General features: G+C 42.2%; 1 protein-coding gene across 14 annotated transcripts in view; it reads left to right on the top strand.

Annotated features, from left to right (window-relative positions):
* The window catches only part of ACBD6 (acyl-CoA binding domain containing 6), an 84,055-nt gene that overhangs the window by 37,783 nt on the left and 21,261 nt on the right, over window positions 1-25,011 (top strand). For 6 of the 14 annotated variants that reach the window (XR_003256472.1, XR_003256471.1, XR_003256470.1 and 3 more), the window contains exon 6: window positions 12,627-12,724. The exons of 5 other annotated variants lie outside the window; for them this stretch is intronic. Coding sequence is in view for 6 of the 9 variants with exons in the window: in XM_026084634.1 (XP_025940419.1) it covers window positions 12,627-12,724 (98 nt within the window). In the remaining 3 variants the exon portion in view is untranslated. Of the gene's footprint in view, window positions 1-4,315; window positions 4,418-12,626; window positions 12,725-20,552; window positions 21,475-22,235; window positions 22,626-25,011 lie in introns of those variants that run through there. 3 more of the 14 variants (XM_026084632.1, XM_026084631.1, XM_026084641.1) reach the window with 3 other exon arrangements.

Genomic DNA, 25,011 nt, shown 5'->3' with positions numbered 1-25,011 from the left:
GTCTGTTTTTCATAACTCTACAGTCTTAGCAGACCTTTTGTGGACTCATAGAAGAAGAATTCCACAGCAGCAACTTCACTTTGAACAGAAAAGCATCCTAGAAACACCTGTTTGACAGCAGCCCACAGGATCAGGCTGTGCGTCAGGGCGCAGCATGGTGGGCATGTGACAGTTCCAGCTGGAGCTCAGTGCCTGACTGGGGGCAGATTAAGTCAAAGAGCTGAAGCAGTTTTTGTCCCCGCATACCTACCTTGCTCTCTTGGAGGTCACCATTTCTAGGATAAAGATGACTGCACTGAACATAAAGCAGCTTTTCAGCCACTGCAGTTTGCAGCCCACGTGTCTTGGGTAAACTGGTGGCGATTTTCAGGTACCTTAATACACCAGGCTGTGAATTGCACTGTTGTACAAATGGTTCATTCCACCATCCAACTGGAGTCTGCCTGTGTTCATGAGCCAACACTCCTAGTTTGGGCAGCTTGTTGTAGGTAAGGGCTGATCTGTGTAAATGCGATCATGTTCTGAAATAATTGTTCAACGTATTTCTGTCATGTTATGATTGACTGCTCTTTACCCCAGTGGCTTTTGTTGGCTTTGTTCTCCTGCCCAGTTTGGAGGTGGATACACCTATTTTGACAAATTTGCTAGCTTGTACCAACAGTCTCTTTTAACAGCCCAGTGACAAGCGCTTCAGGAACTGATACCAGATAGACCGAAGCACAGTTGCGACCTGCAGAGTTCTCAGTAGATCTCTAATGTTCATAGGATAGAAAAAGCCATGTTTGTACTTACACACACGTGAAATCTTTGTCAGATGGTCTTTCTTGCCTTTGCTTGGGCAGAATTGCAGGTGGGATGTACACTAGGAGCCATGGCTCCATTGTAGCTGGTGAGATACTTAGCTTCATGCTCAGGCCTCCGAGGTTTCCGTTATACAGAGGACTGTTGTCCTCACCTCGAAGGAAGGCAGTGGAGGCAGTACAAGTAGCGGAGGTGCGTGGCTGCCTCTGCAGGCCCCGCTGTCAGAATAGGCAGACACCTTTCACGCAGAGCTCCGTGAGTGACATGCCAGATGAATTTCTAAACAGCTTGGGCTTGAAATCAGGGAGCGGTAGGATCAAACACCTTCCTGTCCCCTTCACTCTGGCAGCGCAGGAGATGTTTCTGTTTGCAATGCTGTACCGTAGCAGCAGTCTGAAAATTTGCTGCTTTTTGACATTTGTCGCATTTTTCCCATGGTATGTTCTGACTCTTAGAAGACAAGGAAGGAAGAATTATCTTTTTTTCCCCTGAACATTAGTTTTCTATTAAATCCTTTTCTGTTTTTTTTTCTTTATGATGTATTGCACGTTTTCTAACCAGATTATTTTTGGCCAGTAACAAAAGGTTAATAATAGCCATAAAAAGAAAATCAATCTTTGATTTTTTTCCACCAAGGTAATAAAGGAGAATTTTCTTATAAAGGTCTTGGTTTGCACATAGGTATGTTCCCAGAGAAGGAAGACACTTTTTTATTCTCAGCCATATATAAATTCCAATAACATTTCACGACTTAGTGACCTAATGTTTATTTTTATTTTTATTTTTTTAATATTGACTTTTACCCTGAAAGATTTCACATCCAAAGTAGGAGCAGAAGGAATTTTTTTAAAAAGCTACCAAAAGAAAAAGGGAGAGGGAAAACTTCTGGCTTCCTAACAGACCATAAACACTGCAATATCTGCTATTATACATTACCAAATGCACTGTCAGTTAATGTGTGGGCTATAAAGAAGGGTGGRTTAAGTGTAAGGGAGTCTCTGGTGACTTGAATCAGTGGTGCTATTATTTCAGAAAGATGTGCTCTCCGTGCAAGTTCCCTCTCCAGGCTGCATGCAGCACTCTGCCAAAGCCCAGCATGCAAACAGGCTCCGCGATTTCCACCCACCGCTCAGGTCTTCAGATGTTTCCCTGTCTCATTCAATTTTGCTGCAGTTCCTAAATGCAGGCAGCACAGGAAGTAAAGGATAAATTAGGGATTATGAGGGTTAAGAGCAGATAGTAAAGGAGAGAAATGGTATAGACCAAAATTAAAAAAAAAAAAGCCTGTGTTTTAGTATCCTTCTAAAAAGTTAGTCAAAAAGCCCAAATGATTTATGCTCTCTTCCATTACCTTCCTAATAAGTGCTCTTCCATCTTGGCTCTCTTAGTGTGCTAAAGGATTTAGCTGTCCTAAGCAGAAGGTGACTGGTGGCACTCTGCTGGGTGACCTRGAGCAAGTCATACAAGTTCACCGTGCCTGTGAATGTGCCTTATTCACCTTTCACTGCCCTATTTTAGTTCAGCTCGAATAGTGCTTATCCTTGTAGAAGCGCTTGCGGTCTCCGGATCAAGGGGCTGTGTGAGGGGCAAGAGTTACTGCTCTTCATTGTGCTACGTGGACAGCTTCGGAGCAGGAGGAGAGGTGGCCTGCTTCCACTCGTTCCTGCAGCGTGCTCAAAACGGCTCTAATTCTGGGAATAACCTCTGCGCCTGGGCTGCAGTGGTTGAGTGCCTGTGCTTTTTGTTTTAAACAGGGGTGCCGTAGTTTCAAAACGGTGGTTCACTAATGTCACTGAAAAACTGCAGCCATTAAATTCTGATTGTTCATAATTAGCTCTAATAGCACATTTGAAAAGAGGTGGTAAGTGATTGCCATGGGCAAAGGGATGCAGAAAGGCAACAGGCTTCTCCGCTTTGTTGAACAGGGGCATTTATGTAATTGAATCACCTAAATCTTCAGAGCCAGAGGCCATTTCAAAGTGGGTGGTGGTCTGGTATTTTGGAGCTCTGCTGGAAGTATCCAAAACTTGGGAATCAGCCTAAAAACAGCCTCCTTCCATTGGAGCACTGCATGTTTTAATTGTAGGCTTCTAATTGAGTGACAAAGTGAAAGGAAGTACTGTATTTATAACATCAGTAGTTATGAAGGAGCTCAGACAACATGATTACCATATCCCTTTCTAACTTTAAAATATATGAAGATACGAATAAGTTTTTCTTGCAGAAGGACGAGCAACAAAAGAAAACTTTCTTTTGCCCCTAGTGAAATGCCAGTTGCTACAGGGACGGTTTTTCCTTGCAACGTTTTYTCTGGCCTTAGAAAGGAGGTGTTCAGGGGCTGGGGAGGCACTGAGTGCAAGACCTGCAGCACTGGATCCCAGCTTCGCAGTGCCTTGCAGTGCTGTGGCATCTTCTGTGGTCCTGGTGCCAGAAGCAGCTGGCTGGCATGATCAGAGACCTTGTGCGTCACCTTGTTTGCGTGTCTAGTGGTGCAATGCCAGCATGGAGGAGAAGGCGCAGCTGGATGAGGTACTGCTCAGCCAGCATTCAGAGGAGCTCTTCTCAGTGGCAGAGAGTGTAGCTTTAGTCTCATGTTGTGCTCCTTTCCCATCATGGGCCAGTGAACTCCTCCGTTTTTTTTCCTCCTCCATCATCCATCGTGCTGCGTTCACCTCTGACTCTGTGCAGTGCCATTTAACATATCAAATGGGAAGACAGGTGAGATGTCTACAAACACGTTTCAGAGCCCTGCAGTCTGGCAGCGATGCTAAGTGGAAAGGTAGCAGTTCCTACTAGGTCGAAGTGCGCTCCTGGGAAAGCACAAGCATCTCTTAACTCTGTTCACCTCCTCTTAAAGAGCAAGGGAAATAAGCATGTTTGGAAAAGGAGGATTCTGTGCTCTGATTTGTCATCTTCTGCAGGGTTTAAAGAGCATAGAAATATTACTAGTGTTATTTTAAGAAAAATGAAGGGCCTCATGGCCTAATAACTGTCTAGTGAGAGAGAAAGAGAATGACAAATGGCTGCTTATGTCTGTAAAACCAAAACAGTAGACTGTAGACTTGTTTCTCCTGGGCTTGCTGTGGCTATACTTTGTTCCACTTGGGGGTACTTTTTACTCCAGAATAACTTGTGCATTCAAGGTATTCACTTGGGAATGCGTGGGGAACTATCCTGGAATATTTGTCACAGATAAGCTTTTCAAGCATATCTGTCCTTGTGAACAAGTTCTAAAATGAACATTATTAGTTGTAGCTAGAATTGTATCACTTGACACACAGGATAATTAAGAGTTCTGTATATGTGGTAAAGGAGCTAAGGTAAAATTGTTTCTAAATATTCTTTTATGATTTATAAACTACATAATTGTGTAGCTGTATTAATCAGCTTATCAATGTTACGGTAGTCATTTGCCTATGCTAAAAATTGTGCTAGAATTATAGACTGCTTCAAGGATGAAAAGTTATAACTGGGACCTTCAATTTTTGTTTTATTTGTTGACATTTCACTTTAGAAGGAGAGGTGCAGATCACTGCACGGAGAATTTAAACCTGTTGTCAGCAAGCTCTCCCTGGTCACCTATGGACGCTGTGTGGTATGAGAAGGAAACTTGAGAACCAAAGCTGAAAAGCGTCAGGTTAGGAAGTATGTTGCTAGTATGGACTGATTGCATTTTATTCATTCACATACACCTGCAGTTTCCGTGAAAGGCATCCAGTGTGTATGCTGTCTGCAGTGAGAGTTGGTAGCTCTTTGTTGCCAACGCTGATTTTTCAGCAGCGGTTTTGAAGACAAATGAATTCGCGCTTAGGGCAATTGTTTTTGTCCTAGACGTCTGTCTCGTTAGAGGTTCAACAGTAAGATGGGAGATGTCTTGGAAATGCTGCAGCTTCTTGGTAGTCTGTGCCACAGAGAACCGGAACTGAATGCAACCGGGCTCTCTTGCAGGGCCTTCCAGAGAAGGGCGAACGTGCTGGGGCACATTGAATGGAAGGAAGAGGCCTGTAGGCCTTGTTCCCTCGTCTGCCCTCCACATTAGAGCTACCCTGAGTGGCACACTCTTGGTCAGAAGAGAGAATTGTGTTGCAGCTGTGTCTTGTACTAATTCTCATGAGGCAGCACAGTTGTCTGGTCACACGTGCTAGCATGTACTTTTGAGGGAGTTACAGCTGGATTTTTTTTTTTTTCCTTTAAAAGGCATCTTGAGTAGCAAGAGGAGTGTGGTTGCCTCTCCAGCTTCTCCTTCCTCACAGGCCCCTGCTGTGTTTCTCTAGCAGACGGCCACTTTCCTCTTTATTTGCATGCTAACACACTTGTGAGTCAGAGGGCTTCTGGAGACCAGGACGTGGGGTAGCTCTCCCCTTGTAATACCTTCACTCACGTCCTCACTGAAAAAAAGTCTTTTCAAATGGAGACAATACAAACATAATAAATGGCAGGGAGGGTTCATCTCCCTCATGACTCAATCCTTCTCAAACAACATTATTATTGACTGGCCTATTGGTTGCCAAAAAGGAAAATCAATTGTACTAGAAGTAGTTGCTGGGCCACAGATCGTGGTGGTAACCCAGCAGCGACAGGTTGATTTTTATCAACTGTCTGAAGACTAATTTCCACCATTAGCTAGAAATGAAGTAGAAATTATGGATATGTCGAAGACTGCAAAGAGTGGTGGTCTGTTGTTTTTGTTTTGTTTGTATGGCTTTTTTTATTTTCCTGCCTGACTCTAAAAGGATTGTGTGTAGGATAAAAAGAAGGGAGGACAAAAATTCAGGCCTGTTTGCCTGCCTGTCAGTCCCTCCGTTTTTTTTCTTTTCAGTGTTGTTCATTTGGATTTCACAGCATGAATGTGAACTGCTTCAGTCTTTGCGTGGGCCACGTGATAGAGGCATTCTGTAGACATTTAAAAACAAAGCTGGCCTCAGCAAACGTCCATTCCTTCCCTACCTCCTGCACAGTGCACTTCATGCCCCTGTTTTTCCATATCCGTAGGGAGATGGTTGAGGGAAGTGACAGGGGCATCTTGACTGTTCTGACCAAGGACCAAAGGCTACAGGCTGTGTCTACACAGTTTTCCCCCTCCCCACTGAGTGAGTGTGTGCGCGAGTGCATGCACAGCCTACCACCTTTGCAAGTTTACCAGTACAAACATGCTTGCAGGTAAGATGCCAGCTGTCAAAGTACTGTGCTGTTACAACCATTTTCTAGACCTGCTCAAGATTAAAAAGGAAATCATATCAGAGCCTTGTACTCTTGCTGTTAATGTCCCTAGTATAAATTTTCCCCTAAATATACCACAAACCTGGCTTATAAAGCTAGGAGAGACCCTCTCCTGGATCTGATGATTGCTGCAGAGGTTTGGCTTAGTTATGTTTGCAGCAAGCAAAGGATGTTGCAGGTACTGCTGAATCAACCATTGCTGTAGTAGGAAAGTACAGTGGCAAATAGATGAAGAAACTAAGCAGAGAGATAAGGCAAAGCAATGGTTAGGTATTCCAGGGCTGCTGATAAGAACAATGTGTACCTACAGATTTATTAACTCCAACAGTTTTCTTCTTTCCTTATCCCCCTCCCAGCACTCACAGTCCCCCTCTGTTTTTCTGTAGTCAGCTTTGCTAAGCAGCTCTCCAAAGACTGCAGGCTTATACCCCTTCAGTCTTCACACTGTTGCCAATGGGTGTGAAATCTATTAGGCAAAAGAAAGGAAAGATCTGCTTAGTGACAGAGGGTAGCTTTCTACATTAAAGCATTGACTTGGTGCCAGTCCCACAGTTATTGGAAGTGGCACAGCTCCATGTCTCTCCTGCAGGTCTCTCTGTGGAATGGAGATTGGCAGCAGGTTGAATATTAAATGGTCACCACTCAGCAGATGCTGATTTTACCTACTGAGAGGAAAGTCTTTCAGCAGAAGCATTTGCAAAATATTTGCAGCTCTAAATACCTTCTGGGTGATGAAGAGATTTATCTATGTTTTGTCTGCCAGCTTCTGAAGACACCCCAAGCCTCATCAACATAAACCAGAGATTGTACAAATGACAGGGTGTTTCCTGCTGCTCATGCGTGCTGAATTTTGTTGCATTGTCCCTTTGCATCTTCCGGCTTGATGTGTACAGTCTTTGTTTTCTCTGGTCCCTGTAGTCATGTGAATCACTGCCTCATTGCTGGTGCAGCAAAGCAGTTGGCACCCTTGCTCAGGCAGCGCGTGTGCAGCGTAAGGCATTGCCTGCAAAGCAGGCTCACCAGCTAAGAAACTGCATGCTTCTGTGTTGCTCCAATGGTAACTTCAGTATCCACACAGTCCTTTCAGCCTCTACAYGCAAAACTAGTATTTGGAAAAGGAAAAACAAAATTCAAGAGCAGTTCCTGAAAAATTAGCGGTGTTCTCCATCACTTTACCCTCATATAATCTAAGTTGAATTTTATCTGCTTTCAGGGTAACCAAAACGCAGGGATGAAAGCAAGGGAAACCGGGATAGCAGCACATGTTTCATGAGGACTGCTGTGAGATTGTGGCTTGTAGGCAGTGCCTCTTGAGGGCTCTGCTGTGCAGGAGGAGACACTTTGCCAGCACAGGAGGAACGCTGTGCTGCAGTAGGCATGCAGGTTTTTTTTAATCTCCTGAAGGATCAGGGAGCGTGACCACTGTCCACATCGGGAGGCACTGTGCCCGTTTCTGTGCCTCGCCAGCGCTGCTGTCTTGTGGCAAAAGGGTTGCAATCTCTGCCAATGCCCTCCGAAGATGGAGGCCCTGGCAGGGAGCTTTTGTGCAGGTGGACCCAATCCTCCCTGATCCTTGTGCGGAGGAGGAGCAGGCAGCTCATTCCCTACTGCCTTTATATGTCCTTGCAGATGCACAAAACAGGCTTAACTTGACTTGAATGCCTCCCTGTGAGGACATGGGATGGTCCCATGCCCCTTTGTCCCTTGGTTTGAGGGTCACCTTTGAAATAAGCTGTGTTAAGTCACCTGTAATTTGTAAAGTCATTGTTGGAAATGCTTTAATCCCTCATTAAGGTGTTCGGTTAGCTCACACACAGAGGGATACAACTGGCAGCTGAGCTGTTTTTTCAGGTGACCCGACCATCACAGAAGTGGTCTTTAGCCTTGCTTCCTTTCCCATGTCCTAGGTGTCACCTCTCAGTGCCAGAGGACCCACCTTAGCCAAGCAACCCAACTGTTCTGTGCTCAGGGGAGACAGCCCCTAAAACTCTTTTTTTTTTTTTTTTTTTTTTTTGGGGGGGGGGGTATTCAGCCACTTGAAAAAAACTTTCCCTTTTTTGAAAGAGTCAAATTCTGTCCTTCACTTTTTCCCTAAGGATGTGGGGAAAGTCTGATTTTACTTCCCAAATGGAATTTTGGTGTTCATCTGTTGTTGATCATCTCTTTCAGCTTCTTTAAAGAAAGAAAAATCTAAGTGTATCACTGGGTTTTCTTGAATTTGCAGTCTTTAGTACAAATTCCTTTAGTTTTTTTTAAATAAGATTCATTTTGTTCTAACACTTTAAAAGTTGGGAAAATACCTTCTTATGCTTATTTTGTTTAGATTTTTAAATTTCTGCTTCTAACTGCTTCTTGGCTCCATGGATTAGAAGTGAAACACTCAAAATGGCAAAATGGCAAAACTAACACTCAAAATGGCAAAACTAATTTAAGGAGGTTTCCATCTCTCAGCTTGTTCATGTTTCTGTATCCTGAGAATGGTTGTCAGTCTAGAAGTCTTTCTAGCTCAGTAGCATGCCTCCAGCAGCAAGGAATAGTGAATGCTTAGGGGACAGAATAGGGTAAGCTTACAGTGATATTTTCTTGTATTTCCCAGAGGTCTGTGGCTTGGAGGCTTCCTGAACCAATGGTGTTATCTTTTGCTCGTGCATTTTTCTTTGATATATTTCTCTTATCCCTGCTTGGTTTTCCAACATTTTATGCCCATGTGAGTTCTGCAGTTTAACTGTTTTGGCAAGTCCAAAGCAAATGCACGGTTGTTTCTTGTGATACCACGTAGTTCTCTTGTAATGAGAAACAAGGAATAATTGTTCCCCGGGTTACCTTCTCTGTGCTGCTTTTGACTTCATAGGCCTCCCTCATACTCCCCTTTGTCACTTCTTTTTCAGACTGAGAAGTTTAATCTGTTTTTCAGTTCCTCATCTGGAAGCTGTTCTCTCACTTTGCTTCTCTTTGTCACCTTTCTTTGAATCTTTTCTAGTTCTTCCATATTTGCTTTGAGGTGAAAGGAGCAGCATGTCACATATTGCACCTACAGCCTGGACACCATGAGTTTTAATGGAGCAATATAATGATGTTTTTTGGTTTGCTCTTTCTTTTCTAATGCCTCCTTTTTGTTTGCCTTCTATTATCTACCATTGAATACTGAGCTGGTGTTATAATAGAACTGTCTATTATAACTCAAGGTCTGTTTCCAAAGCAGTAATAGCTAGTTCAGTGCCCAGCGCTGTGTGTTTAGGCTACGAATTGTTTCTCCACATGTGCATTACTTGACATTTATCAGCACTGATTTTCATCTGCTGTTTTTCACCCTGTCATTCTGTGTGAGATCCTTTTGCAGCATTTTGCAGTCAGCTTTTGGTTTTGCTGCTTTGGAAGATGTACCAGACTAGGATGCTCCAGTCTCAGCCTGCTTCCGTAGTTCATGTATGTGTGGGTCGGACAACCCAAGCCCTAGCACGGGTCCTGCTGAGACTCCAGTGATCACCAGCAATTGGGCAAAGTGATCATTTATTCCTATTCAGTCTTCCTTACCTTTTGTAATTGGTTATTTATCAGTGCAAGAACCTTCCCTCTTGTTCTGTGGTGGGATCACGTAAGAGCCTTTGGTGAGAAGACGTATCAACAGTCTTTTGGCAATCCATGTGAACTGGTGAGGGGTAGTGGAGGTCTAAGCCAGGCTTGCCTGCATAGGGGAACAAGGCTGGTGCTCTTCTCCCTCTGCCTCTCAGGAAGCGACTGCTTGACTGCTCCCTTTTAGAACAAAACAAGTAAACCCTATCCTGGAGTAACTTCCAAATTTATTTAACAGACAGAATGGTTGTCACAGCTTAGACATCCTGTGTTGAAATGGGACTTTGTCCTCTTACAGCAAGGCTCAGCTTGGTTGAAATAAATCACCCTGTCCTGAGGAGGGCTTCTTAGAAAGCGAATGCCTGAAGTTACAGGAAGGTGGAAGGTGTGTTGAAGTTCTGTGCCAGGTTTGTTCTTGGGTTAGGATTTGGCTATCTGCAAGCTGGGTACCAGCTTTTGAAAAAATCAGTGAACTTCCATCTTCTGAATCCGTTTCTTCTGTTCCAGTCAATTAAACATTAAAATGAGTGTGATAAATAAGTGTACATTTATGGGTCAATAGCTCTGTAATGTGTCTGTGACATGACTGGCTGAGACAATCCATTTCAGTACCCTCCTGTGTAACCCAACATCTTCAAGTACTTAATTGCTTTGATACAGAAAGAGAAGTGATAAGGATAATGTAGCTATCGGGCCTCGACTCACTAGTTCAAAAACTTCCCCTCTGCAATCAAATCTCTGGTATTTAAGCCATTTTAGCATTGTTCCAAAGGCATTATTGTAATGTCAGAAAATATCCTGAATGATATATGTGTTTTCTCCAGTGTTAGTGTTACTTCCTTGAAGATGATCAGTTCTGTCCACCAGCCAATTAACTACCTCTACAAAGAGTCCTTAGTGCCTGCTTTGTAGCAATGGATGGGGTTGCCCTGTCCCCCCTCCCTTCCTTTTCCCCTCCCCCTATTATATATATATTTTCTCAGCACTATTAGATTATTAAATGCTTAATGACTATTCCATTCCTGCTAACTATACTTTTGATGAGCTGCAGTAATAAAACTTTGGAACAGCATGGTGTGTGTCTGGTTCCTTTATAGGAAGGGCACATTTGGGGAGCTGAAGTAATGGGGGATAAAACTCAATTAATGAATAGAAATAAAAAGAAGTAAATGAGGTAATCAAACTCAGAGAAATTAGTATTGGCAGGTCCTGAATGATGCTCTTGGATGAACAATCTTTCAAAATCCTTCCTTGTATGCTGCTGCTGTCTCTTTATTTATTATTAAAATAACATGATCCATGAGGCGCTCGGGGTGACTCCCAGCCTAGCTAATTCTAATTAATCCAGTCAGGGAGAGCAGCAGGGTAAGTGGAGCAGTCTATCGGATTGAAATTCATAACTTAATTGAGGTCAAAGTCCCGGGTTGGGAGAACAAAAGTCTTTCGCTAGGACCAGGCAGATCAATAGCAATAAATATCTGGCTTGAATACAAGTGGCTTATAGTGACGGATTATCTGACACTGGCCAGAGGTCCTGGTCTTGTTAAGGGCAAAGTCCTGTGGCATGTACAGTATACGATGACTTTTGTCAGTGTTCCCTCCAAAACCCTGAGGAACTCATAAAGGGCTCATGGGAGCTGCAGAAGGCGGCAGCCCATAAAGAGCTCCGCGGGAGTCATTCTGAAATGGCACAGATTTGGATCCCGTTTCTCAAGATTCGGTTCTCTCTTAAGCAGCACAAGGGCATGTGTCACATTAGTGCTGATGGAGGTTAGAAGAATTTGCTAAGACTTACAGGAACTTGGAGCTAAATCACAGCTTGTCCAGAGAAAGACCTTTAGGATTAGGGGAACTGAGCAATAGATTGATGGGCTTCATGCCAAGTCTGTATTTATAGTATGTTTACATAAAAGGAGAGAGGAAAGTTGGAAGAGTGAAATATAAATAATCATTAAGGTAGATCTGTAGTATTAGAGAAAGCAACAAAAGCGAGATATGGTTTCACCTGTTCTTCAGAATAGCAATCAGTGTCTCTGTGACCTCCAAAATGCTCCCTCTGTTTGTGCGGGTAATGTAATATGTATATTGTGCCTATACTGTAATATGAATAATACATTTTTTTCCTCTACATAGAGACACACCTGCGATGCTGACCTGATATTTTAAATTTTTTTGTTTATATGCGTGGAACTGTTTGCTAGTGATGGCTGGCTCCCGCAGTCCTTATCCAAGCACAGCTCTCCAGTAAGACTTTGAGGGTTGAGTACAACGCTGAGCCCATTAACCTCTAAGCCAGGGGAAGAAGCCTGAGACCTGTGATGTTGTACACACAGCCTTACCCTAGCAGTTGCTAGCRAAATATTGGTCAGTGTTAACAACCCAAGAAGCTTCTCTGAACTTTTAAATAAGTAGGTACTTCAACTGATGTTTGATATTAAAGTGCAATCTCCACCCCGTCCGTTTGGTATAATGCAATGTGTATGCAGATCCAACTGTCCTGCAGGCTGCTGTCCTCTCTGTACAGGACAAATACTGCTGTGGTCAGCATTTGACACATCTCTGATGGATGTTGTTCTGCCAATGTACTTCAACGCAGCTTGGAAGTGAGATGGAAATTGCATTTTGGATACAGCCAGTGACTTAGTTTGACGTACCTGCGCCTCCCATTACCAGATAATACTAAAGCATGTGTTAAAGGGTGGCCTGCCAAAAATGTTCAAAAGATCTCTTCACCTCGAATCTTAAGGTTTAAATGTGTAGGTCAAACATCTTGTCCAGTCAACTTTCAGGTTTTAGCTTAATGAGCAATTGTTATTTATACTTATATAAGTGGTTGTTCTACCCTCACACCCTTTTGAAACTGTCTCCAGAAAATGCATCCGGTTTTCTACCTCAAGACATTTGCTTTGTATGCTCATATGGACAGAATATAGTAAGTAAGGTAGCTGATCAATAACTATATTAATACTCATCGTTCAGTTTGTTCCTCGCTGTCTCATTCATGGTACAACCTCCAACCTCCTCCTCCTTAGGTCAGTGGCTTTGCTCTCCAGATTTCTACTCTGTTGATTATGTGCTCCTGCCTCATTCTGTCATCCAGCTTGGACAGGATCAAAGCAGAGTTCCCGAGGTAATTAAAAACTTGCAACTGCACGTGACAGGGACCAGAAACAAAATTGCATTGGCAACTGTCATTTACCTTGTCATCTTGAGGTTTTTTTGGGTTTTTTTTTGGGGGGGGGGGTGTTTGTTTTTGAGTGATTTTATGTTGCACCATTCATGTTCATGGTAGTTATAAGACCCTTAGAAAATTGATCAAATGAAATTAAACAGATATTGCAGTCTAGATGAAATGAAGCAGGCATGAAACTGTTAGGGAAAGAAAGGTTTCTTTATCTTCTACAAATAAAAATGAAAAGTGATTAAGTGGATCTTTTCTGGCTATTAGCAATAACAGCCCTAGCCAGCTAACTTCTGTCACTCTTGAAAATTAATTTACAGGGTACAGTCTTGAATTTAGTATGCTTAAAATAAATACCCCTAAAATTGTTGTCATCTTCTCTGGTGCATGATGTTAGAGCTGTGGTAGGACAACAATTACTTGTCCTAGAGATAAAAAGTGGCTATTCTAAATGAGGTGTTCTAACACAACGGTTTGCAAGGTTTTTAACTGGTAAATTTTTTTTCTACAATACTTCCTTCCTCTATTCTATGTCCAGCAGTATTTTTGTTAGGAAGGGAAAAGGAATGGGGAATGGTGTTAAAGGTTATTTTTATCCAAGATTGTTTCAGTTTTGCATATGTCTGGGGAAGAGAGGGAGAAAGCACCAGCTCTATATCTGTTTTTCCTTCCCTGGCTTGATGATCAGATGAGAAATGTCTCCCTTTTAGCGTGCCCCTCAAAGCAAGATAATGATTAATGAACAAAATGGAAAACCGTAAAGAATGAATTTTGGCTGGTTGACTTTCTTCAAAACAGAAGGAAGACGAGTAGTATTTCAGAAAGCAATAGGCTGGAATAGGTTAGAGAGAGCCTGTTACGTGCTTGGACTTGGCCAGAGGCAGGGTTACCTGTGTGCAGGAAATTTCACAGTACTTTTTTTTTCTTTTTTTTTCTTTAAGCTCAGATTTTAATCATGATCAGACTGTGTAGATGAAATCTGAGTCAGCAGCCAGATCTGCAAAAGCTGCCTGGTTACCTACTGCTAGAAAGTTTTAGCTATTTATGCCCAGAATTTTTTGTCCTGAGAAAGTCTTGTGTGTAGGTTTGACCCAGAACTGGGGACCTTCAGCACACCGTGCCCTCTGGGCTGGGCAGACAAGGAATTCAGGCAGCCTGTTTCTAGTTAACCCTGAAAAGACACCTCTGATTTTAATGAAAAGCTATTGTAAGGTTATATTTGATTAGGGAGTGGCACTTTTTACGGATTAGTTACTATAAATATTTCACCATATCAGTCTCAATCAATCACCATACAGATTTGCAAACGTGAAGCAATTGGTCCAGCTGGCATAGGTATAGCAGTGGGCTTATTTATGTCACTGATGGAATAAATGTTGATCTTCATCTGCTGCTGCACCTTAAAAACAGGAAAAAACAGCAAGTTAGAACTGTAAAATAATTTAGATTCAAAGCAACTTTTGGAGGTGTCTGGTCCACCCCTTACTCAACACAGGACCAACTTYGGTCAGGTTGCCTAAGGCCTTGCCCAGGTGAGTTTTGAGTATCTTCAAGGATAGGGATCCCACAACCTCTCTGTGTCCCTGTTCCAGTGGTTTACTGCCCTCTCTGTGGGGGAAAAAAAGTTTCCTGTTATCTAATCAGAATCTCACTTTGTTGTGATTTGTGTCCATTGCCTCTTGTCCTTTCGCTTTGCACTTTTGAGAAGAGTCTGACTCCATCTTCTCTGTCCCCTCATGTTAGGTAGCTGGAGACAGAATTAACAAAGCCTGTTTTTCTGTAGTTTGGGTCTTTTATCCAGCCCTCACATCACAGCAACCCCACTTCTCCAGGATGTCTTTTATGATTTCCAGAGAGAATTGGGGCGAGTGTATTCTCGGGTTAGTCTCGAGTTTTACACCTGCTGGTTGGCCACCCTTGTGCTGCCAAACAGAAACAAGGGCAGGCCACAACCTTATGCCCTCTCAGAGGGGGCACTGCTTTGGGTAAGTGGTATGAAACTGAGCATTGCGCTTCAAATTCCAGCGGTCAAACTCGGGGGAGATTTAGGAAGTTACACCTCGGCAATTGCAAGTGATTGATTTTTCCTAGCGCGGTGACTGAGTGCTTGTCTGCTGGATGGCAGGAAGCGATCACACACACCCGCTCCCTCCAGGCCTAATTGCAAAGTAAAACAGGTTGATTTAAACCATGAAGGCAGTTTAGATCTGGATGTTTCATGTCGGTAGAAAGAATTAGATCTACGGTGTCTTCCACTCGTTATTTTTACTTCTCAGATGGAAAAGTTAGACACGGATGCRGTCACTTTCCACAAATCGGCTGTTAAAAAATAACTTGCTAAGCCATAGGAGCCTTGTTGCCTGGGATAAGTGGTCTTTACGCTATGGTTTATAAATTGTATGTCAGTAAGAGTCTAAAACTGAAGATGTCAACTAGAGTGTACCATGGGAAGCATTAATTTAGGTCTGTTTTAAATCATCTTTTTTTCTTTTAATTTTTGCTAGCTTAAGTGTTCCTCTCATGGACCTGTAAATTAAAAGAAACAACTCTCAGAATTCACCTAAGAATAACTACAAAATCATGGTTGTTTTTTTGGTTTGGGAAGAGGAAAGCCCAACTTGAGTAAGCAAATAAAAAACTTTGGATTTTTTAAAACATTTACTGAAAGCCCAAATGTTGGCTACTCTGCCCAGTTCTCTCCCTGGTTATATGTGAGCAGTTAAAGTGACTGCAGTGTTTTTTATGCACCAAGCGAGGCAGACCTGTAAGTTGGCATATAAATAATGACAGGCTCAATTTTGCCCTGAGCTCTTCTAGCTTATTTTGACTGCTGTAGCTAGTAGAAATCATGCCAATCGGGTATCAAGCAAGAGCAGAGACCATCCCTATCCCAAAGACTTCATCTTGGCATCAGATGCAGCACAACAGGTAGAACTAATGGAAAGGCTGAGTGAATGAAAGTAAGAGAAAACAAAGATCAGCAGAAAACTGGAATTCTCGGCTTGTCTCTTCCCTAAGCAATGCCAGACAGCAGTGACACGGGGATCGCGGCAGAGGTAGGCTCACTGCGGATTTAAAAAATGGTAAGGTGTCAGTGCTGAGGACTTCTGATGAAGAATACATACATGAATTCCCCCATTTAAATCGACTGGAGTTTTGTTTGGATGTATCTCAGGGCTGGATGTGTCCCTTTTTGTGATCAGTTAAAAAAAAACCCTGCAAGTGTTGCTTTTAATCAAGTCCATTGGGAGATAAATTCAGTGATGGGGAAGAAATGGGAGACTTTTCATAGAGGAAAAGAGAAAATTGATTCATTTGCATAGGAATGTATCACAGCTGTACCYAGAGCAGAAAATGTTTCCTCTTGGGACAGGGTGGTTTAAAAATAGTCATCTGGCTGCAAAATTATTTCTGGTTTAAGCAGATAGAGGCACTAATGGTGGCACTATGTTTCTGGAAGGATGATGCTTTCAACCTTGTGCCCAGCTACTGTTTCAGCGGCTGGGCAAAACATAGGTGTCAGAGAAGGGAAGAGAGTGAGAAGTTAGAAATTCCTGAAAGCACCTGGTATTGTACTGGTCTCCACGATGTCATCTTTCACTTAAATGTAGGAGTTTGTTGTTTCGAAACAGAGAATGTCTTAGCAATACTTCTTAACTGGGGAATTGTCCACCTAGATTTGCCAACTGCTACCATCTTGTCTGACATGACCACGTGTTGGTTCCTGTGGTAACATCTTCTGCATCATCAAAATAGTATATGAACATTCAGCTGAGGGCTTTCTGATTCCTTTGTGCTTTTCAATCATCATTACGCCTTTGTAGCACTGAAGTTTGTAGCTGGTGCTACGTTTCAGTGAGTCAGCTGTGCACATCTTGTGAATCTGGAGTTGTAGCTAGTGGCTGATGGTTCTGACTGATGAGACAATACATAGAAGATTATATTGTGGGTGTCTGATGCTTTTAGCAGCACTCTTTGTTTCCCAAATACAAGCAGATTAGTGGTTCTTTAAACATGTTTGCTTTCAATGCACTAGGCAAGAAAGATTGCTGTAGTCCTGGAGAAGCAAACGGGAGTTAGAAAAAAGGAGATTTTTGCTTTGCTTTGACTAAATAAATCCTCTTGAAAATGTGAGTTCTAGTTATTGTTGCTGCTCAGTAGGTCATTAGTTTTAATGCTTTGTTTTTATGTCACCAAATTTATGTCCTACTCTAAACTTGAGGGTTAATATTCCAGATGCAGTATCAGGACATAACCATAATCTTGTAGTATCTCAGCTGTGCTCTGCTATTGCCCATTATGTGCCATTCTATCAAAACCCTTTTTGCTTCTCCTCTTTCTAAAATACTCAACCAGTTTTCACCTCTATTTCTCCTAAGCATCCTTCATAATCACCACTTGGGCAGCTAAGCTACAAGTCTACARAATGTTTAAGTGGCTAGCACCTAATCAGGTCCCCTGCTGGCAAAGTCTGTTGAAGTGAGGTGCCGAGGTATTTCCAAGAATGAAGCCTTTGTTTTTCCTTTTCCTAACATCCTAATTACCTGTTATCCATAGCTTCAATAGCTGAGATTTCTGCACCCGCTTGCTGGGCATTCCTCCATTCCGCTGCAGCTGATAGCACATGATTGTAAGCAGCCAGGGGTATTGCCCTCCCTTGTACACACTCCATAATAGCGTCCAGGAAAAGAGAGTAATGCAGTAAATGTTTTATCTTTAGCACTGGGGGGCTCATTTTGTTGCAAAAAAAAATCCAAAGCAGTGTTTCAGAGTAAGATTCAGAAGGTTTCAAGGAGGCACCAGTTAAACGTGCCCGCTTTGTGGTAGCCAACAAGTGGATCTTTCAGATGCCTGAGCGTTCCCTGGGGGCTCACATTATTAATATCTGCCTTATGACAACGTGGCTGTGCTGATGCCAGTTTTTTTCCCCAGACAGCATGATTAATTTTTCTTTCCTTTCTTAATATCTCTGAGCCAGATGCTTCTAATGTCCTCATGGGGGGTGCATTACTGTTCTTAAGCGCTCCTTCCCCCCTCCCTCCCTGCCCCCCATCCAACTAATTCATATAATGGTTCCAGAGATGTGTTTTGCGGAGTCACAGAAAGCAAAATTTTGAAAGCATCATAAGATGATGGGCTTGACGTGTGCAAATCTGGCCTTGTGACGTTCCTGGTAGGTTTGAAAGCTCAGTGCCAGATAGCGTGTCAATCACATTTTCCATTTAAGAGTGTGCTTATTTGCCTAGCACTTTACAAATTATATAGATGTAGAACTGCTGAAATGCAACTATTTCTGGTGAGGGGAGTGACAGGGAGGTGTTGAGCTGACATTTTGGAGCAAGCAAAGGGAGTTTTGGCTAAGGAAAAGGAGGCACACTTGTATTCTTAGTGGAAAGTGCCACAGAGTCCTCAAGCACTGATTTATTTTAAAGACTTTGAAACACTGCAGTACTAAAAAAGATCTTTATTCTGGAAACAGAATATGACTTCTCCTTTGGAGCTTTTGTTCAAAAATGCAACTGCACAGGCTTGGGGTTTACTGGCTTGGAGATCAGAAGACCTTAACAAGCTCCACAGCAAATGGTTTGTTCCCAGGGAGTTCATACTGTTGCCTTAGCTGTCCATCAGTTTCCTCCAGATAACAGGATTCATGGGAATTCTGTATCTATCCTCAACCATTTTCAGTCATTACTGCGTTCACCTGGATTTCAGGGTATTTCTCCTGCAGGAAGCAGTACCCCAAAAAACAGAAGCAGAGTAGTTAATGGTCAGTAGATTGAGATGTGGTTGCTTATTTTAATGTATTTTAGTAGTTTGGGTGGGGGGCAGGGGGCCATTCTGGGTTTAAAGGTGAAAATCTTAATTTGAGAAGCCTAGAAAATAGAGCCTTCCTAATTTCTTATGAATCAGACTAAAATCTCTTTGCAGCTATTATGTTCATCTGCATTTTTTCAATATAATATTGAGAGAAGGTGTAATATTAAGCACTGAATTTGCCTGTGCAAAGCTGTAGTTGAGGAAAACCAGTCACTTTACCACCTTACCATCACTTTTTTTTTTTGGTGTGTGAGAAGGGTAAAATATTAAGAGTGCAGGAGGGTTTTTACAGAATGCCTTTCCATAACAGATAGCCAGTCATTTAGCTGAGTATTAAGCAACAGCAGACAGCAGGCAGCCCTTTAGCCCACAGCGGAGTGGGAATTAAGTTAAAATTAACCTGTGTTTGGAAAACAACTAGCACCACTTTATTTGTTCATTTAACTGAATTATATGACACTATGTAAGTATTCTGACCCACAGACGTAAATTGCTCCACCCTAACCATTTCTCTCCTTAATTCTTTCATGCTAATGGAGCTGATGGGGGATGTTGACTGCAGTGTTGCAAAAAAAAAAAAAAAAAAAAAAAGAGGGTTGGAAATAAAGGGACCATTCCAGCCTTGTGCAAACCTTTCCCTTCAGTGAAATGTTTGAGCGTCACAGCTGCACTAACTGTGCTGTGATCTTTGTTGCCATTAAGCTGATTATATCCGCTCAAGGACTCATCCAACTAATCCTGCAACTGGTTGCTTTATATTTAAACACTTTTTCTTTTTTTTTTTTTTAAGAAGTAAAAGACAGTTTGGCTTCAGTGGACTCTCAAAATGGGTCAGACTGCAGGGACCCACTTTCTAATGTTTGGTTGGTTAATATGGGAAAATAGGACCCATTAATGGGCTCCATATATTAATGGATGCACTCTGTTTGGGAGAGGTCTATACATGCATTGGGACTCCACAGCGTCTGGCATAATTTTGGATGGACAGGCTGGTTTTGGCTCCTCAGTGAAGGTGATACGTCGTCACTGTACCTTCGAGACTGTGCAGCATTTTTTATTTCATTTGTGTGGGCATACCATATAGGCACCAGTTTTGCGTCTATATATGACTCTAATGAGAGAGGTTCTGATGTGTTGGATTGATTTAATTGATTTAATAATCAATTTAAATCTAGTTTTCAGTTATTTTTCTAAGGAAAGGTTGATTCACATTGGTTAGTAACCATTAAAATATGATGATTTGCAACTAAATGCAGCCTTTGCAGTAAATTTATTTCTTTTTGCTAACTGGATATGCAGTATCTGTGCACATTTGCTTAACTGATTATATAGTTTAACCTAGTTTATTCACATTCTTAGTTTTTACATTTGAATTAGGTGCTAAAACAGCAAATGAAACATTTCTTATTCACTAGATTTAGTCATTTTGTTTTCACTAGTGCCAGAGTGCATTTGGATGGAAATTAGAATTTAATCACAAGAAATCATCACAAGAGATTTTTCAAGTACTTTTTACAAATAAATGAAAATTTCACCATAAACATGATGGGTTTGTTCCTGGAAGGGGCAGAATAGATAGAATTTTCTTTGTATTTATAAATAACACATTTATTAAAGGAGATGTTGTCTGACACAATCTGATAGGTAACTTTCCTCCCCAAATTTTATTGACAAAATAAAGGATTCAGACATTAGGAGCAAATCAGAGGAGCAACCAAAGAAACTTCAGGACCAAGCAGGAGCTGTAATTCTGTGGTTGAGCATTCAGTGTTTTATAAACTTCTATCCTCCACTTTTCTCATGCTGTCTGTTGTCCACTCTGAGACATGCAGCTTGAATTTGGCTGGCTAAGACACTTCCCAGGGGCTAGGTGAACTGAGAGTGGAGAGAGCATGCTATGCATTAAGTGATTTAAAGTGTAAGAAAGAATGCTTAATCCATTGGTATTGTTTTTCTGCAGGGTTGTGCAGTATTCCTTAAACTTCGTATCTTTTAAAAGCTGTTTCTTCAGATCTGCGTGTTGTTATCACTCAGGTATTTTTAACTTCTTGGGATGCTTCCACCCTATGGAGATGGCTGTCATATGCAGAAACAAATGGTCGTTGTTTCTGAGTCCTCAGGATCCGAAAGCTAGGAGATCCCTTGTCTCACTTTATTTTTTTATCCATAAGTAGTCAAAAGTTGGTCTAGTAACTCAAGAAAATTGTTGCAAGGGTTTATTGAGTGACTTACCTGTTCAGTAGTTTGACTTTTTTTAGAACATAGACACCAGATGCTTACTGGAAAACATACATTGTTTTTCATTTAAATGTAATGATTTTATAAAATTGTATTTTGTTTGGGCCATCACTTCGGTTGTCCTAATTTCAAATAGACTATTGAAATATATTTTTCTTCAGCAGAAAAAAAGCACTGAATTTTATCCCTCCTACGCTGTGATTGTAACATTACTTTGGTTACTTGGGAGCTTCTAAAAAAGAATTGTTTCATGATTCCCAATAGAACTTTTTTTTATAAGCTCTAAGCTTCCATTTAAACCCGTGGAACAAAAATGTTAAAATTCCTTGTGGATTTTGTCCTTAAAACTATAATGTTTAATTGAGCAAAACTTGTAAAGCTGTCTGCGAGTGGTCCTCAGTAAAAGTGGAACAAGACCGAAGATAGACAGTTAGAGGATATGTGAAAACATGTTAGCCCAGTTGCGGTGAGTATAGTTAGCAGCCAGGAAAGTCTTAAGGTCGCAGCTTGTGTTTTCCAAGTTTTGGCTATTCGTTATTTTTGCTCCCCAGATTACTAAATGAGGAAGAGAGTCTCACTAAAGGTGGACTTAGGTGAAGACAGTGTTATGGAAAATCAGGCTCGCCGGCCTCCATAACAGGGTCCAACCCTAGGTTCCTTCTGAGGCAGAAGTTCGAAGTCAGATTGGAGAGAAATAAAATTTAATGACACTCGTGCAGTAATTACAGCTCGAGCTGGGTGCCTCCGAAGAGGGACCCTGAACAAAGAAATCCCTGGGCAATTATACCCTTACAATCTAACTTCCCCACCCCTTAAGCGATAGTTTGGACCAATAGTAATAGTTAGGTCTGGGGTCTTCCCCTTCTTCCTTGGGCCCCTTCATTGTCCCTAGGCAGGCTGCTGCTTATCTTCAAGGTTGGCTGCTCCTGCCGTCCGTGCAACTTCTTTATCCCTCCAGCTTGAACCGGCTCTGGGGCCCCCTTTTACTTATCCAAGTAAAAGTTCACAGCCTGAGGCCTAAGGCTTCAGCAAATTTAGCTACTAATGCTAAGCAAGTCATGCTAAGCAATTAATTCTAGACAGCTTCGGTCCGATATTCTCTAACGACAGATCTTACTAGAAGAGGGAGGTTCTAGTGTGGAAAAGTACAGCACGTCCTAATGGTCACAGCATAGCATTAGCAGCTCCACATCCAAAAATGATTCTAGCTGCAGGCTGGATTCCTCCTTTGACCTTGAGTAAATCAGCCTGTTTTGGTTTTTTTTGTCTCGGTTTCTGTAACTGTAATGTGGGAATCTTATGTGCATATATCCCTGGGTCTTGCCTAGGTAAATAAATCAATATTTGTAAAGGAAGCCTTGATAAATGCTAACTGTATTAATACACGTACTTGAACCTTGCACAGGACTTTGGGACGGCACCTGCATATCAGCCGTGCAAGTGGAAGGGGGATGCTCAGAGGCTTGAGGCCAGAGGTGGACAGCAATGAGAGAGGCTGGTTCGGGTTGTTTTCTTCCTCCCAAGGGACTGCCCGTAGCACATATCTGCAAGAAGGTCTTGAATACAACTTTTCCACTTAACATGCTCCCCCATCACCCACTGTCAGCAATGAGATTAAATTCTGTGCGACTGCAGAGGACGTTGCATGATTAAAATCCTCTTTTAGAAATTAATATGTACCATCACTCTATAGTACTGTGCCTCTTTTCAGAGAAGGGTATTGTCTCCTGAGCACTCAAGGTGTGAAAGCCACCATGTGAAGCTATCTATCTTTGAATTTTATGCTGTTGCACAGTTGCTCTGATGACAGCTACAACTGCATAAAATCATAGGGGTTTTGAGACTTCTCCCTTCACAGGGTCACAGTGAAGTTTGGGCTAAGTTTTGTAGAGGGAGCAATAGAATAATAAAAGGAGTGTTTTGTCCTGCTACAGTGGAAAAGGTTTCCTGAAGGGGAGATGTGGGGGAGCCCAGCATTCACCCATTGCCCTCAGGAATTCCCTCCCATAACTGGGTATTCTGCACTAAAAGCACCCTGTCCCCAGCTGTCGCATGGCTCTTCTTTACCCTTACAATCTGTATCATCCCAGAAAAATACAGTAATCAGTATGTTTGGATATCCAAATTCATCCTTTAATCCAGTCGGTACAATAGTCACTACCTGCTTTGAAAATTAGGAAGTTTGGAAATTTGAAAATTAGGCCTTCCACTGGCATCAGATGCTGAGTGCAGCCTGCAGAGGTACTTTACTTGCATAGGCTTCATGTGCTCTCAGGACCTTCCTTCGTGTTAAAGGAAGGTTGCTGCAGTCTGCACAAAGTGAAGCTTCTGGGTTGTCTTTACACTCAGCTTTGGGTGTTGTGAGTCTTTGTGGTGTGGCTGGGAGGTGCAAGTAGTGAGAGTTACCCTGGATGGATTGACAGTTTTCTGGAGGAGCTTTTCTGGAAACAAATGATACTTGAATATCCATGTTTAGCAGTGACTCCAGTAAGACTTCACGGCTGTGTATCGCTTTGACAAATGGGACTTCAGCGGACTGTGTAAGTGTCTTGGCTGGCTCGGTCAAGAAGTCTCCCGTTGCAGCTGAGTGTCTTTTTTATGGCCATCACCATTCATGTTTTAGAACTGGGCTTTGTGAAGGCCGAAGTGAGGTCCTCAGTTCAGTGCTGCTGCAGCTCCTTCACTTGACAAGAGTGTTTCAGGTCACTGTTAGCGCATAGAAATCACAGAGGAAGATATCGGTCTATTGCTCTTTGTAGTTCTTTTACAATATGTGAAACAAACTTGGAAACTGTTCATTAAAAATTAAAAAAAGGAAAGGAGAATGCTTCTCGTTCTTTAAAAGCAGAAATTCAGCTTTTTACCTGTTCATTTTTTTTCTAGTAGATGTTTAGGAGTTCATGAAAACATGTATTTCAGAGAGAAGAAATCTGACTTAGGGGAATGACTTTTTAATTGAGAGTGTGTAAAACCGTGGCTTTATTTGTTGTTAACGTTCTTAACTCAAAATACCAGGCGAACAAGGGGAACAAAAATGCTCTTGTTAGAGCACCCTCCACTCACCACGTTCAGTGGGTGGTAGACAGCACTTTCACTCTTATTGCAAAGGCTTCCAAAGAAGATCTTCCATGGAATTAGGTTTTACCAAATTAGACTTCCCTGGTTTCTTCTAATCTCCAAAAAAAAAAAAAAAAAAAAAGAACAAGAAGAAAAAAATGTCAAGATTGTGAATCCTTTTCTTCACTTCAGTGGAGGTGAGCTTTTTAATTATTGGCCTTTTTCTGGCCTGTGTTTTCTCTCCCTCCTTCCTACTGTACTTGATTCTTCTTTTCCATAACTGGTATAGCAGACCCCCAAAGGGCTCCAGGGCCTGGATTTGTTCAGATCTGCTGCTGTAGCATATTGCTGTACTTCCAGACAGCCTAATCATGTCCCACAAATTCCTAATTTGCTGGTCCTCCTTGGTTTCTTTTTTTCCCCCGCTACAAGAGGGCCCTAGCTTATCACTAGTGGTTGTGCAGGAGTAGTAACAATGAAATTTAAAAGGAGTTTATGGTTCTTCCATTCTTTTAGTCCTGTTGTGTTCTGAAAATATTAATTCAATGTATTTTAGAGAAATATCTGTCTTCAGAGGTATGCACAGTGGCTGATTCAGGTACGTGGGCTAAGGGGTCCGGATTAAAAAAGGTTACACAGGTTGGCAGGGCGGGGACAGGTCCATTGCGTCAGATCCCGGGTTGGAGATGCACCTTGGCTGTTGGGTTGGGGGCCCCTGTATCACCGTTCCTGCCACTGCGCTGAGAGCTGAACACCAGCGTGCCGAGCGCACCGGCGTGTGCCTGGGCTGCAGCTTGAGCCGGGGAATGAGTCCTGTTTCTAAGGCTGAGTCTGAAACGCCTGCTGAAAGGAAATCTTGGAGACTTATGCAAAAGCATGTGTTCTGGGGCTGCCTGAGAAATTCAGGGCATCCCATTATCCTCATTTATGTGCTTTCAGTCATTCCTCTGGGGCACTTGCCATGTCCCATCGAGGACCTTACACTCCTGCCTATGCTCCTCTGAACCACACACAAACAAGGTGTCCTGAAATAGATTATATGAATATCCACTTCCCCATTTGTGTCTGATACAATCTTTGGAATTAGATTCAATTCAGGCCTTTTATATGGGGACGTTTAAGGC

Source organism: Apteryx rowi, unplaced genomic scaffold (assembly GCF_003343035.1).
Source record: "Apteryx rowi isolate R43461 unplaced genomic scaffold, aptRow1 scaffold_65, whole genome shotgun sequence".
NCBI lineage: Eukaryota > Metazoa > Chordata > Aves > Apterygiformes > Apterygidae > Apteryx > Apteryx rowi.
This window is presented reverse-complemented; position numbering and strand designations above follow the sequence as displayed.